The 15,106-nt window shown below is 30.5% G+C and overlaps 4 protein-coding genes across 4 annotated transcripts in view; 2 read left to right on the top strand and 2 right to left on the bottom strand.

Annotated features, from left to right (window-relative positions):
- The window catches only part of mbo (nuclear pore complex protein Nup88), a 72,441-nt gene extending 70,420 nt beyond the window's left edge, over positions 1 to 2,021 (top strand). The window contains exons 9-13 of the mRNA XM_018518717.1: positions 132 to 376; positions 878 to 988; positions 1,160 to 1,386; positions 1,546 to 1,794; positions 1,940 to 2,021. Of these exons, the coding sequence (XP_018374219.1) occupies positions 132 to 376; positions 878 to 988; positions 1,160 to 1,386; positions 1,546 to 1,794; positions 1,940 to 2,021 (914 nt within the window). The remainder of the gene's footprint in view (positions 1 to 131; positions 377 to 877; positions 989 to 1,159; positions 1,387 to 1,545; positions 1,795 to 1,939) is intronic.
- Positions 2,022 to 2,549: 528 nt separating this feature from the next.
- Positions 2,550 to 6,000, bottom strand: LOC108768673 (FK506-binding protein 15). Its single transcript, XM_018519197.1, has 12 exons — positions 5,921 to 6,000; positions 5,418 to 5,573; positions 4,784 to 5,303; positions 4,513 to 4,719; positions 4,387 to 4,422; positions 4,133 to 4,315; positions 3,862 to 4,041; positions 3,587 to 3,803; positions 3,246 to 3,481; positions 3,038 to 3,172; positions 2,762 to 2,971; positions 2,550 to 2,668 (listed from the first exon to the last, which is right to left on the bottom strand). Exons 1-12 carry the CDS (start codon positions 5,998 to 6,000, stop codon positions 2,597 to 2,599), a joined length of 2,232 nt encoding a protein of 743 aa, XP_018374699.1. The 3' UTR covers positions 2,550 to 2,596.
- Positions 6,001 to 6,389: 389 nt separating this feature from the next.
- Positions 6,390 to 11,177, top strand: LOC108769550 (golgin subfamily A member 2). The gene is made up of 13 exons (XM_018520585.1): positions 6,390 to 6,558; positions 6,839 to 6,931; positions 7,028 to 7,588; positions 7,795 to 7,990; positions 8,100 to 8,265; positions 8,358 to 8,499; positions 8,573 to 8,752; positions 8,816 to 9,034; positions 9,110 to 9,295; positions 9,428 to 9,679; positions 9,824 to 10,142; positions 10,375 to 10,575; positions 10,773 to 11,177. The coding sequence occupies exons 1-13, from the start codon at positions 6,514 to 6,516 to the stop codon at positions 10,964 to 10,966; spliced, it is 2,754 nt and encodes a 917-aa protein (XP_018376087.1). The 5' UTR covers positions 6,390 to 6,513; the 3' UTR covers positions 10,967 to 11,177.
- An 84-nt stretch (positions 11,178 to 11,261) lies between these two features.
- On the bottom strand, positions 11,262 to 12,422 carry RpL35 (ribosomal protein L35). The gene is made up of 3 exons (XM_018520596.1): positions 12,350 to 12,422; positions 11,823 to 11,959; positions 11,262 to 11,538 (listed from the first exon to the last, which is right to left on the bottom strand). The coding sequence occupies exons 1-3, from the start codon at positions 12,350 to 12,352 to the stop codon at positions 11,307 to 11,309; spliced, it is 372 nt and encodes a 123-aa protein (XP_018376098.1). The 5' UTR covers positions 12,353 to 12,422; the 3' UTR covers positions 11,262 to 11,306.
- Positions 12,423 to 15,106: the final 2,684 nt, after the last annotated feature.

Raw genomic sequence — 15,106 nt, 5'->3', positions numbered from 1 at the left:
ATTAAAATTAACTTGGTTTTTATTAAAAATCAAAATCAAAATCGAAGAAAAAGAGAAAAACATTGAAATAATTGATTTTCCTTCTATGCCTTTGTTAAATATTCTAACAAATATTTTATTTCTTTTCTTAGATAACAGCGGGAATTATCTACCATCGTTATTAAACCAATCGGTTTTACAATACCTGTTTTCCACGAGAACCAAACACACAAATATAGATGAAGCTACACCAATATTAGGTTTTGGTCTCCTCCAAGAGCCTTGTGTTCTAATCGCATTGCTACACACAGGCGTTGTCATCGATCTCTCGGTTATAGACCTTTATTATCTTCCAAGGATTGAGCAGCTAGAACCGGTCATGAATACTGCGAAAAAGGTAATTATGAATATTAAATGAATGACGATGTTATCGAAACGAATTGTATACTATTCATCTATTTATTCTTTCATAACCATATCTCTCCAAATTAATTTTTTATTAAACCTAAATATATATAGAATAACGGTCGGAGTCAAACCTAGAATCTAAATATGAATATATTGCTATCACATAGAGCCATTCGTTATTCCTAAAATTCTATAAATATTATTATATTATAAATAATATGAGGTCAAAAACGTGGTGATTATATTATAAATGTTATAGTACCATCTGATTCGAGTATCAATGCTTTGATATCGAGATCATTTCTTTATTTTTTCTTTTATTATATTATTTTTCTTCTTATATTTTTATTTTAATTTTATTTTTCTATTTTTAAACTTTTTTAGTTTTCTTGCTCAGATTTCCACACAATTCTTTTAGGATGAAGCAAGAAAATATTAATTATTTAGTTAGAGTAATCATAGTAAAAAAATATGTATTGATTTTTTTAAGGTGAATAAGGAACCATTCGACGTATATATTAAGAAATTACTCAGACGCGATGTATCACAACCTATAACTAAGATAGGATCTCGTTCGATGTCCTTAAGTGAATCCCTAGAGGTAAGCATAAATATAACACGTTACAAATAATTAAAGTAATGCTAATCTTTTTAGTTACTTAGAAATCAATATAAATGTCTAAAACTTGTTTAGTATATAAAAATAAAAAAGGACCTACATAGCAGAACTACACTCTAATAATCGAAAAAATGTTTTTTTTTTATATTCCAGTTGTTGTATCACGCCACAAATATCTTTCGTACTCAACACTTTGTCCGACACGACAAAGTCCGGGAAGAAATTAGCAAGAAGGTCCGTGCTTTGAAGGCTTTGAAAAGCCATCTATTAAAAGAACTCGACACTTTGATGGAAACGAAAAAAGAATTGCGACAGACTGCCGAACGTTTAGCTGAACGATACGAAGATATTAATGATAAACAAAAAGAATTAGCTTGTAGGTGAGTGTTTAATTACTTCAAAATAATTTTCTCTCAGTGTCATGTCAAATAAATGATAGATACAACATAATTTATTAAACATCGTGTGGGAAAAGAAAAAATAATTCTTTAAACATTGTGAAGAAAAAATAAAATGCAAATTACACTCTATATTTTCAGAGCAGAAGAAGTTCTAAGATTGGTAAATTATAAAGAACCTTTAATGACTTCTATTGAGCGAGCAGAAGCGGAAGAATTGAAGAAAATGGATATGAAGATACACGATATGCAGATTCGACTTGAACAGCTCAAGAAAAAATCTGCTCAACAGACTGTGCACACAAATGGTACCGAATTCAATGAAAAGAGGAAAGAAATTGTTTTCACACACAATCAAGAAAAAGCGGCAAAAGAGAATCTTTGTCATATGTATGTACAATTGTAAATCAATAATTCGAAATCTTTAATTTTACGAATGCAGATTAATTAACGAACATAAACTTATTGTTAGTGTATTATTATCATATTATCATATATTAGTTGCTTAGTATGATATATTTTTTTTCTTTTACAGGGCGAAAAACATAAAAAATTTGGTAGATCAGGTAAAACAAATTAAAGCAGAAATTAGTCTTTCATATATTAGTAAACAGTAATAGTAAATATTATTAATATCTAAATTGTAATTAGTGATTTTAAATTTTATTTTATAAAAATTTTATTTTACAATAAAAAATTCCTTTATCTGTTTAATAATTTTTTATAAGCTGTCTTTGAAATTTCGAATTGATGTACTATAAGTTCTTATATTTAATTTAGGTAATTATTTTTCTTATATTTAATCATTAGGTACATTCAGAGCGCTCAGTGAGTGGTTGTCGTTCTGAACACATTTTATTAGAATTTAGCGTTAAAATAAAATATCTCATGTATGCGTGTGTGCGCGTGACGTGCGTGTGTGTGTGTGTGTGTGTGTATGTGTGTATGCAATATACAAATATATGTATAATAAAAATATCTTTTTTATTAAAATGTACAAAAAGTTTCATCATTCATCTAGAAATTATTAGGAATAGCATAGGAATAATATTAGGAATAATAGGATATGTATATTGAGAATATACATAATACATGCAACTAATACTAAAAATAAGAAACATTTTATGAAATAACTTTTTGCAGCATGATGAAATAATAAATTAAGAAATCAAACAGTATTGAAATTAATCAATCATTCGCTATCAACTTCATCAATGCCCTCAAGTGGAACAGGTGGTGGTTCGTTTTCAAATATAGGCATGATCTAGGATGAAAAAGAGATTTCAAAATTTATTTTCATAGAAAAATGCATATAAATATTTTTTTTTTTTTTTAATATAAAAATAAAGATCATTACCGTAGTAAATCGTGAAGTTTCCATACATTTTATTGAGAAATCACTATCATTATTTGGGTTTAATATTGATTTCTCAATATGTTTCTCATTTGGTTTCTCAATCTGTTGATGGCTAATAGTTTTAATACTTGTAGGATTCATATCTTTAATTGCTTTAGATTCCCTATCCTCTTCGTCGGGATCTTCATATAATACTTGCAAAGTGATATGCTAAGCATAAAATTTTAGATTAGAAAAATAATACCATGTTAAGTACTTGTTTTACATATTTCGTACCTTTATTGTGTTTGCAATAGTTGATTTTACATAATCAAAAGATAGTTCAGAACGTGATTCATCCGCAAGTTTCTCTGATAATGTATGGTACGTTTTGTTCATTATTTGCTTAATTTCTTTATTTTTCTTCTCAATCTGCAAAGTAGACGAATAATATATATTAAGTTGATAAAGAATAAAATTTGCAATTAGAAAATATGATCATTACATCTTTCTGTTTGCAAGATGTTGTATCGGCTTGAAAAACGTGCTCTCTATGACATTTAGAAAGTCTATCTTCTAAACTAATATTTTCTTCTTTACACTGTGCAATTGTATTTTTAGTAATTTCTAAGGTTTCTTTGGTTTTCTTCAACTCGTCATTTGTATCGGTTAGTCTTGTTTCTAATTCTTGAAGCTTCTTACTCAGATTTTCATTAATTTGAAGCAATGATTCTTTTTCCTCTGTAATAACATGCTTCGATAATTGAATAAATATTAAACATGCACAAATTACATTCTAATATAATAATGTTACTATTTAAATATATTATCTCAGATGATTATTACCTTTCGATTGTTTTAAATCATTTTCTAAAGAACTTATTTTACTTTGTGCCTCCCGAATCTTTTCATCTGATATATCTTTATCAGTATTTTTTGATAATTCTTCGACCTTTATTCCTGTTTGAGATGCATTAAGAGCTAAGAGCATTTTCCAAGAAGCATCCAAAGTTGCTTTATCGTTCGTAGGAGTTGTCGCATTTTGAAGCTCAAGTGCATGGAACTACACACGTAACAATTTTATAATCAACGCAATCTCATCCTCTTATCGATATGCATACCTTATCCAATAATTTTTGAACATTATCGGATATTTTAGATATCCCCATTCGTATTTCCGCGTTCGCTATTCTCGTTTCCGATAGCAACATATTCATTCCAGGATCCAGAGCAGCTGGTATTGCACGATTTACAGTCTGCGATACAGGATACATCTGATTATCCATCGTTACGTAATGTCCCTGTAATTTTAACCATCTTTCACAATCATATCTCGCACACACACACATTAATAAATTTATTAAGTATAAAACGACATATATTAAATCATACAGCAAAATATGGTGGAGCCCATTGTGGTGTTAATGGTTGCGCAGAAATTAATGGCTTATAAGTATTAGAATCTACAGGAGGTACTCCAGTTTTAGGCTCCACAGCTTTCTGAGTGACCTCTTTTTCATCTGGTGACGCGAAGGATAAATTCTTCTTTTGCAAAGTTCCTTCTGATTGTTCGATCTAACAGAACATACAATAGTTTAACAAAATGTAGATTGCTTCCACGCAAAAATTTGGAAATTGTATCTAACCTTCTTGTGACGAGGAGATTTATGAGGTAAATCATCCTGTAAAACGATATTGCTTCTTTTAAATTTGAACATATAAATTTTATTCAATATCTCTATTAATAGAAGTAGAAAATATGAACTGAGCACCTCAGTATCTTCGGAATCAGTAGTAGAAGGTAGAGGCATTTTTGGTAAGATGGACTGACCCATTTTAGCCATTCTCGATATTATAGCTGCTTTTCCACTCGTTAAGTTTTTGGATGTCGGTGAATCTTCTTCCTGTATCCGTATATCGGTTATCTCAATTATCAGCATAATATCTCTCTCTTTAGGAAATCCAGGACCTAAACTAATCTATGTAAAACTTTTAATACGGACATTATTGCATACGGCATTCTATAAAAATTTGATCAACTACCTGTTTGCTAGGCGGTAAAAATAAAACTCTTTTCAATCCCTTGCCGCTGCCCAGAAGAATCCTCTCCCAATTCTCATCCGTCGATATTTCCACAGTCATTGTCTGTGACATTGCGAAGTTTGTTTTAAAAGGCTGTATAATCTCAGTCCCCACGAAATATTTGATGCATATATTGTCTCCCTCTTTCGCGATCACATCTTTATCGCTTGGCATTAGATCTTGATATATTACATTCTCTCCTTTTTCTTGCAACGCAAAATAGCGTGCTAGTCCTACTTCTATTGCAAACTCTAGGTAATGCTCGTACTTCTCGAATAAAATTGACCAATTTTCTTTGTTGTTATCATAATAACTAGCGTAATTATTCGTTTGTACAGTATACACAAAATCACGTGTCACTGTGGCGACAGATATGTATTCTTGCTTAGTCTTATACAAAATTATCTGATATACTCTTGTTGCTACGTTGCCTGTCAACGCCATACCAACCTTTCCGACACAAGCATATTGGCCATTTTGCCTGAAATTCAATTATGTTTCATTTAGTACTCATTATTACAAAATAAATAAGATTATAGAGAAAGAGAAAAGATAATTTTTTTTTTATTTCTTTTCAGCAGTTTAACGGAATTACAATTCGAAAGCATGTACTGCTTTAGCTATCAACACTTCTGTCTTGGAAGATGGTGCAGTTTGTTGTATGTTATATCGAATACTCTTCTTAGATACTTGTTTAACAGAATGAGGCTCGAGCTTCGGTTGTTGTCCAAAAATGGCAGCCAGATTAGATCTGAAAGTACAAGATATTTAATATATCGTCTGATAAATACAAGGCAAAACAAAAATAATCAGAATAGACAAGAACATCTTCGTTTGTTTATAAAATAATGATACAAGAAACATTTGCAGAATAATTGCGATAAAAGCTATAAAAATTAAAATTAATTAATTAGAACTAATTAAAACACTGGTCATTTCAATTGTTTCGTTGTATCTTAATATCTAAAAACAAATATATATTCAGGTTTTAGAAGAAAAAAATAAACAATCTACTAATCAAAACAAATTATCACTTAATCAATAGACTTGTACTAGCACTTAGCGAATTATATTCGATAATATACGAGTGATACGTACCCTCCCGACGATACGAAATCAGGCTCGTCGTCATCTCGGAAAATCTTATCTAGATTTGGCAACTGATTTTGCGCGCTCATTATTGTGGAAAATTAACGTAATTAATGCGTTTCTTAATCGTATGCGAATGAAGTGGCACGTCTTGATGACATCTCGTCAGTCAAATTGCATTCGCAACACATTATATTCACCATCATACGTTCCACGTAAAACAACGTAAAATCCGGGCAATCCACTTTAGGCCTTTTCTCAAGTCACGTGACATGAACGATGACAGGCTGCGCGCGCGTGACACATGTCTGTCCTTTGTAACTGAACTCGTCTACACTCGTTGCACTTTAAAATGAAATAGATACATATTTCCCGTTTGATAAAGTGAGATAGAAAGTTTCAGTGCGGTTTAGTGACAAGGAACAGGTGTGGCACTATATGGTACACGTAGATGTCAGTAGACGTGACATAACCCTTTTTAGATGACGTTGTCATCGTTGTCACGCAATACCCTGCCGCTATTCTCGACAATGTAAAGTGTTTCCAGAGATTTTGTACTCGACGTAATCCTTAACGAGCCCTTCACCACGAAAACTGTTGCAATGAATATGAGTAAGACAGAGAAACTGTTAGCTGCTAAGAAGAAGGTAATTCTACATTTGGAACCAGCTGTCACGTCACATTCAATACAATTATCGTATATATATTAAATAATGCACTCCAATACAAATTCAATCTTGCTGCGAAACACTCTTTATTGGTATAATTATGATAATAATATTACCAAGCCGTTACGTTAAATATTATAAGCTGTTAGAATACAATGTTAACATATTTTATTAAAAAGTATTAGCATTAAGTTTTTTTTTAACATGGTAAAATCTTACTTGTCAGTGAATTTGAATAAAGTTATGACTGTTGTTACAGCTGAAGGAATTTCAATTGCAAAAAAAATTGCAAGTGCAAGAAACCTTGAATAAACAGCAAGACTCAAATGTTATAGATGAATCCATATCACAGGTAATTATTCTATAACAATATATAGAAATTTATATGTTTCTGTTAAAATATGATATGTATTTTTGAAGTATAATGTTTAAACAATGTTTCCGACAGTGCCAAACAAATTGCCAAACTGCAGAAGTGGATAAACTCTATAATCAAAAGAAACAGAATGAAGTAGAATATGCAGAAAAACAATATGAGGAACATATATATGGTACAGATATTGTGCATAAGGAAGAAAATGTAACAAATCACTTTGATGGTGCTAATAACTTACCAGATATGATTGAAACTAAAATAGCAACAAATAATAGTGATGTAACAGAAAAGAGCTTTCCCACTTTGGAAAATTATCCAGAAACTGCCGGATTACATGAAAGTGGCAATAAAAACACCATGCATTCACATCTTCAATCAGATTCACAATATGTAGGAAATGATGAGAAATATAACTTGAACATTACAACATCTAATGGACCATCAATGGTACAAAAAGAATATTTATTAGAAATGGCCTCGGAAGTTGCTCATGTTCTTACTGATGATATAGATCACAGTGAACCGCCAAGTTCACTTGATTTCGATCTAAAGTGTCGCAATCAATTTTTAAGTTCATGTTTGGAAGAACAGAAACAACTTGTAAATGACTTACACATTCAAGTTAGTCGTTATGTAAGTATATTTTGACATTATGCAGCTCGTGCATTCCGATTCTGTAACTTAATGACAGTTTGGTATCATTACGTTATCACGCAGATATTATATATGATAAAAGAGTTGCGCAACGATAATGATATCAAACTGTCGTTAAAAGTTACATAATCAAAGTACAGAATACTGGATTATATCTAATTTCATTGTTATCTGTGAAACAATAGCACAGCAGAGTAACCGAATTGGAAGGAATTCTAGCTACGAAAGATTCTGAATTTGAAGCCAAACTTATTCGCGAAATAAATCCTCTGAAGGAACAGTTACAAATTCACACACAAACTACTGGTATCCTGATAGCAGAAAAGGCGGAGCTCACAGCAGCTTTGGTACAGAGCCAGAAGACTGTGAAACAGAATTCAGGTTATTATTTATTATAATTTGCATATAAAATCGCGGAAAACGCAAAACTTGTTCTGACAATATCGAAAAATGTTATTTTCTCATTGTCACAATTGAATGTGCTGTTTAGAGGAGATAGAGGAGATGAGCGGAAAATTAAAACATAGCCAGCTTCGTATTAACGAGCTTGAAAAAGAATTGGCTCAAACGCGAAGTAATTCTACTGACACTCAGAAAAACGCTCAACAAGTGCAACAAGTCTATGATGAGCTCGAGAAGAATTATTATGAACTCAGGTATTTATATTGAAGCCATTTAATTTTAATAAATGTATGGCTTTAAATATGTATATCATGCAAAATAATTGAATAATTATTTTCGTCTATAGAAAAGAAAAGGAAGATTTAGAATTGGAAACATCAGAATTAAAACAGAAATTAAATTTAAAGAACACTGAATTTATTACTCTGCAACAAGAATTCCAAGAGAAAGCAGCCTTACTTTCCTTAAATGAATTAAGGATACAACAAGTAATTTGTTACGATTTTTGTTGAAAATTACAATCGTTTTATTTTAAAACTAATGTAAATAAATTGATTATAGCTAACTGATACATCGCAAACGTTAGAGTCCCAGCATCAAATTGTAACAGTACTAGAACAACAATTGGCTCAAATGAGAGAAACTTTGAAACTAGTGAATAACGAGAAGGATGAAGCCAGTAGACAATATCAAAATTATGTACGACAGTTAGATGCACAGCAAGCGAAATTGTTTAATGAGGTACATTAAATGTTTACATAACTCTGTTCATAAAAGTAGTCATTTTATATCGAGTAATTGCAGGTTGAAAGTGGAAAGAAAATAATCAGTGATTTAGAAAGTAGAGAGAAAAGTTACATACAACGTTTATCGGATTTAGAACAACAATTGCAGCATGAAAGAGAGAAAAGTGAAGCCATACTTCCATCGCAAGATCATAACGATGAAATAACTAATTTAATGAAAAACATTGAGGGTCTAACTGTACAACATAAAAACCTTCATATCGCATTATCTGAAAGGGTAAAAATATATACAAAAAATAACAATTTAAAAACTTAGTAGAAAAATGTTTTTTAATGACAAGATGATTTTTAGGATGCGGAGATTGAAATGTTAACAAAAGAAATACAGGAATCACGAGACATGAAAGATGATGGAACTGATGCAGCAAAATTAGTACAGGCTCTTGAAAGTGAAAAACTTGGTGCATCTAGAGCTGTTTCACAAAATCAACAGTTAAAGGAACAATTAACTGAAATGGAAAATGCTTTTGTTACTCTTGTGAGTGGTATAGTTATATAACATACATCGATCTAATATTAATATATTTTGACTTTAAAAAATTTATAATACTTCTTTTTATTACAAAAATTTATTTAATTTTAAAAACTTGTATAATTATTTTCTTTTTAGAGTAATGCTAAGTTGGATTTAACAGAACAGCTTCAAGCTGAACGAAATATTGGTCGAAAATTAAATGCAAGATTGAATAATGTCGAGATGGAAATGGATAACTTGAAAGAAAAATTAAAAGAAAAAGAAACACTTTTAATAGAATTAGAGAAAGAAAAACTGCAAAATGCTCAAATTGCAGATCAAATGCAGCATTATCAAGCACAGTCTCACCATGCCCGAACGTTACAACAAGAATTACAAAATGCTTTGGTAATTCGTAAACTATTTAGTAATTTAATAATTTTAATTAATTTAGAATCGTCATACATGTTTTTTACGTGAGAATGCACAATCTATGATTTCATTATTTAATATAACTTTATTTATATATTATTCGTAATTTATATATTATAGATTTATATAGAAGATTTGAAAAGTGAGAATGAAGAACTCGCAAAAGAATTAGAAACTAAAGAGACACATTTGTCCAGAGAAGTTGAAAAAATTAATGAAGATCAGCTTGTAACAAAGAATGAGCAAAATTGTAATGATATTATAACAATGCAAAACTCACCACTGCCAGAAGATAAAAATATTTCAGACAATTTTAGGCCTATTACAAAATTAGAAAACAGATTTAAGGAAACAATGGAAAAGGTCGCTGAATTAACTGACGAGAAACAGAAATTAGAACATCTTGTTCTCCAGCTCCAAGGTGAAACAGAAACTATAGGTAAGTTATACCACTTTCGATTATATAAACTTTGCCCTACTTTTTTATTCCTAATTTTTTAGATATTACTGTAATTATTTTAATAGTTAATTTTTTATCTTAAATGTAATATTATACAAATTATTGTTTTAATCCTTTACTTTTCACATAACATATGTATACACATACATACACATACATATTTAAATGCTTTATTTTAAAAAATCTAATTAACGCGCATACATTTATACAGGAGAATACATAACTTTATATCAAAAGCAACGAGCAATTCTAGGAGAAAGATGGAAGGAAAGAGAGCAAACCTTCCGTCAATTAGTGGAGCAACGTAATCAACAACAGGAACAGTTGCATAAATTAAAAGTACTAGTTACTGACTTGCTTAAAAAACATCCCGAAACACTAATAAATTCCACAGAAATAAATTGTCATAAAGGTAAATTTACTTGTACTTCATATTTTCTTTAGTTACTTTCTTTAGAATTTTTTAATGAATCAAACACAAATAAGTGAAGGCTATATTTTAAATAAAGATTTAATTATAATCTATTTTGATTATAATTAATATGATATATAGAATGAAGAAAAAAGTATATATATATATATATATATATGATCGCATTCTCTTTACAGATACAAATGCCGATACTCCTACGCTACCTGAAAATGAAAAGCAAGACAATGCAGAACTACCATTGATCGAAGATAAAACTGCGTCAGATATTCTTGATCTTCTCACGGAAATCAAAGACTGTAAAGATACATGTATTATAGAACCTAATTTTCATCCATGTCCATGGTGCTCCGGAAGGCTCATTACCGTGTAATCATGAATAATAAATTTGTTTAATCTTTGTTATAACTAAATTATAATATAATATATAAATTAGTCATGTAGAATAATAATACTTGTATATAGAATTCTTAGACTTTTCTAAAACTTCTGTATTTATCTCTTGTAAAAGTACAGACGTAAGATTTTTATCTGAAGGGAGTTATTTTATAAATATACAGTGCCTTGAATAATTTTCCAGATAGAATTTTTGTTTTTTCTCGCACCTAGTTAACAAAAGGCTAACAAATTGTGAATATCAATATTTTGTCGCAAATAAACATTCAATATTTTAATGAAATTTTTATTTTGAATAGTAATTAAAAATGTACATACTATGCTTTCAAAGCATATTTTCTCTGTGGATACGTAGAGCGTTTGCGTATCTCCTTCAACGTTTTCCTGCTGGCTTGGTAGGGAGTAAGAACGCGACGTAGAGCCCTCGTTTTCTTGGGCCTCAAGTCAAGGGGCTTGTACTTTTTATTTTTGTAAAGTAAGCGGAGGTTGCCCTTTTGCTTCTGGTGCATAATAATATACACTCGTGCAATAGCTTTCCTCACGACACGACTAGAATAAAATAACAAATAGAAAAATTCTTAGAAACATTGCAGATTAAAATTAATTTCTACATATTATGCATATAAAATGATATATATCAACAAATTTCTCAATAAACTTCAAAATTTCTTTATATCTTAAATAAAATGAGAAAAAAAGTATAGATATCAAAAGAACAAACAAATACATGTTTAATATTTTTATATAATTTTATCATTTTATAAATTATTTATATCATAATTTGAAAGACTATGAAGACATTTGTAATGAATTATAAAAATTAGAAAACTTACATCTTAGACAGTTTTGACGCAGCTCCTCCAGTCACTTTGGCTACTCGTAGAGTAGTCAATTCTGTTTTGAGCTGCTCGAGCTGCTTCATCAGCTCCCGCTTATCTTTGGTCCTTAATTCAGAACACTTCACTTTTGCCTAGAACAATTCAATATACATGTTAAGTACATTCACATGTTGTATACTGTCTACAACAAAATGACTACACAAGTTACGAATCATTATGAATCTGATTGTAGTATTAATTGTTTTATTTGCTCAGATATAAATTGCTCAGATATAAATTGCTATGTAAAAAATACAATCTCCTTTTATTTTCCGTCTAATTTATAACTCAACAATTATGACGCTCTGTGTTCGGTGGCACAAGGTTATGTGACACAAATCTATCATGAGGGTAAAGATCGGAAATATTCACAAGCTACCGATTAGACTGTGGCAATAACACAATTTTCATCAAATAATCGGAATACATTAACCATTGATGTTATAAATAAATTCGGATTACAATCTCATGTCCTCACTAACCATCTTGAATCGGCTATCTTTCAATAAGGAAAAGAATCATGGACGATGACGAACGTGAAAGGGATAAAAGAGGGAGCTGATGGAAAGCAGTATAACCAACGTACAATGAACGCTAAATTACGTATCCCTAGAAAGGCAATGGGTGCATTCACAACGGTCACTGAACTAAAATAGTAATCGAATGTGATTGGTTTTTACTTTTTGGGGAGGGCTCCGATTGCACACATCGCATATTGCACACATGTATCGCTGAATGGCCAATTATAAAAATAAAATAATCTCATTGGCAAAACAGTGAAAAATTACTAGGCACCAGTTCATATGAGTGGTGTGTACAATCAGAACTGTAGGCAAACGGGATTCTCCCGTAGCATTACTAGCATACTAGTATCAGAGAGAAACGTGAGAGCGGCCATCTCGGCCTTTTTCCTGTAATGCTTCTAACTCCCCGTACACTCCCCGTACAGCGACACCAACATCATCCATTTTCAAGCAGCAGGAACTACGTACCACGTCCATTTTCGAGATCCTCTCATCTCGCCGATAAAATCGTATCGTCGAAAGTGGACGTGGTACAACACAAATTATAGATGTGAAGAAAAAACTATGATTACCCTCTCGACAAAAGAAAAAATCGTTCAAGTGTTGGTTGTTCAAAAATTTTAATTATTTAGTATCCCGAAAATTATGTTTTTTAATAAGAATGAATAGCTATAAATTGAAGATATATTGCATTTACATTTTAAACAATGCATTTTATTATTGCAGTAATAAAAACCGGAGTCGATGTTTAAAAACTTATTTAATTTTTCAAGATATAGATTCAATAGACAGAATCTGTAGAAAGATATATCCAAAACAGTGAGAGGGCTTCTTGTCAGAGCAAAAGCTTATCGATAAATGATGGAAATTGAAAACAGATATACGTTGTTAGGTATAATATGCGTTTTTAAACATTGAATCCGTTTTTTCGGTACAATACTTTTTTTCAATTTAATTTTATTTATATTTATACATAGATGTACCTCGAGACTCTTATTGACCACTGACTTCATCTATTTTACGATTTTAAAAAACTTATCCAGTTGATCCCACTTTTTTCATCTTAAACGAAGAAACTAGAAAGTTTCAACAACCATCACGTAAAGGAGACGTAATTTTTAATAATTTATTTAATGTAATATATTGTCCAATCTTTGACATAGTTTCTTCATGCTTATTAAAAAAATATAATTTTCGAGTTACTAAATAATTAAATTTTTTGGACAGCCAACACTTGAATGTTTCTCTTTTATAGTTTAGTATGTCGACTTTAAGATATTGAAACGTATTTTTTCTTAAAATATTTTTGTTTTAGAGTTTTACATTTTTGTGTAAAAAAGTACATTTTTTTCATTTTGTTAACTATATTTAGTTGTAACAATTTATATACAATTTGTCATAAATGTACAACTTTACGAATACTTTCTAAAGATGTCAAAATATACGGCAAAATTGTTTAATAATTTTTACATACTTGTGAAAGCTCTGAAAATTAAAGTATATATTTTAAATAAAAAAATTAAAAGAGTTATTTAGTATATTTGTTATTTTAAATAACTACATTTCTGACTTATTTCTTGTTTAATATTTTTTTTAATAATTTTCTGGAACCTATTTTATATTTTTTATTTTAAATAATTTACATGTTATTTTATCGAGCCGTTATCGGCATCATACGTATAAGTTTAAAGAATTTCAGAAACACAGAATAATTTGCAGTAATAGTAGCGTCTTAAATTAATTTATTAACTGAAAAATTAAATAATGATTAACAAGATATTTAGTACTTTTAGCCAAAGCTGTATCTAGCACAAATTGTTTCACGATATTAAAGAAATTGGTATGTGTCTTTATATAAAGAACATATATAGAACATTCTATCAACCTTCATTTAAATATGAATCATTAAAAGGAATAATAAAAATTGAGACATAATGTTGGAATATCGAAAATACCCCACGCGAATAATTATTAATTACGTTTAAAAGAACCATGCAAGTAATATAGTATCGAACAAGTGCCAGAGATGCCAAAAGCAAAGCGCGAAATGTACTAGGATAATAAGTACGAATAATCGAATAAAAATTAATAATTGAATAAAGATTATATAAAAAAAAAACCACGCTAGTAAAATCCTCTTTTTACTTCTTACCTCTTGACATCACATTGTATATAATTAACACGAAATATTTGAAATAATAAAATAATATCAAATATGTTCCACCGATGTATAACAATGTAATAACAAAGGTGGGATATGGTATTCTAATAAATAATTACCCGAAGCTCGACAACGATCGCGAACGTTCATCGAGAAGATTGTGAGAAAATTCAATTGCCACACGTATTGTTTTACGCACGATAAATTCCGCGTCGTTGTCCCGAACAGGCATCGCAGACACTTATCGGCACTCACGCGTTTGAATTGACGAAATTGACGACGAAAGACGCTATACGTTTGCGCGAGCCGCCGTGCTACGCGTGAAACCCGTAGAACAGAGTCACAACGCGCGGAATTTTAGATGGACTGTATGATCTACTGCTTAAAATACGATCTCGAATGCCAAGACGACACATAATGAGTCAAAAATGAAATGCGTACCTGACAATTCCGATCCAATTACTCAGTCTTGCCTTTGTGTCTGAACAGTGAAGACGGAAAGTTCATTCGCGGCCGTTGCTGGACACTTTGAAGATCCATTGGCTAGACATCCT

This window comes from Trachymyrmex cornetzi, unplaced genomic scaffold, assembly GCF_001594075.2.
Source record: "Trachymyrmex cornetzi isolate Tcor2-1 unplaced genomic scaffold, Tcor1.1 scaffold122, whole genome shotgun sequence".
Classification (NCBI taxonomy): Eukaryota; Metazoa; Arthropoda; class Insecta; order Hymenoptera; family Formicidae; genus Trachymyrmex; species Trachymyrmex cornetzi.
This window is presented reverse-complemented; position numbering and strand designations above follow the sequence as displayed.

Excerpts from the sequence above, each read along its gene's own strand:
- LOC108769550 (XM_018520585.1), top strand. The coding sequence starts at position 6,514 with ATGAATATGAGTAAGACAGAGAAACTGTTAGCTGCTAAGAAGAAG. Across the intron at positions 6,932-7,027 it reads TAGATGAATCCATATCACAG|TGCCAAACAAATTGCCAAAC; the intron begins GTAATTATTCTA and ends TGTTTCCGACAG. Across the intron at positions 10,143-10,374 it reads AGGTGAAACAGAAACTATAG|GAGAATACATAACTTTATAT; the intron begins GTAAGTTATACC and ends ACATTTATACAG.
- RpL35 (XM_018520596.1), bottom strand. Across the intron at positions 11,539-11,822 it reads GCGTCAAAACTGTCTAAGAT|TCGTGTCGTGAGGAAAGCTA; the intron begins GTAAGTTTTCTA and ends ATTTTATTCTAG.
- LOC108768673 (XM_018519197.1), bottom strand. The coding sequence starts at position 6,000 with ATGAGCGCGCAAAATCAGTTGCCAAATCTAGATAAGATTTTCCGAGAT. Across the intron at positions 5,304-5,417 it reads GCAGTACATGCTTTCGAATT|GCAAAATGGCCAATATGCTT; the intron begins GTAATTCCGTTA and ends ATTGAATTTCAG. Across the intron at positions 3,804-3,861 it reads TTCAAAAATTATTGGATAAG|TTCCATGCACTTGAGCTTCA; the intron begins GTATGCATATCG and ends TTACGTGTGTAG.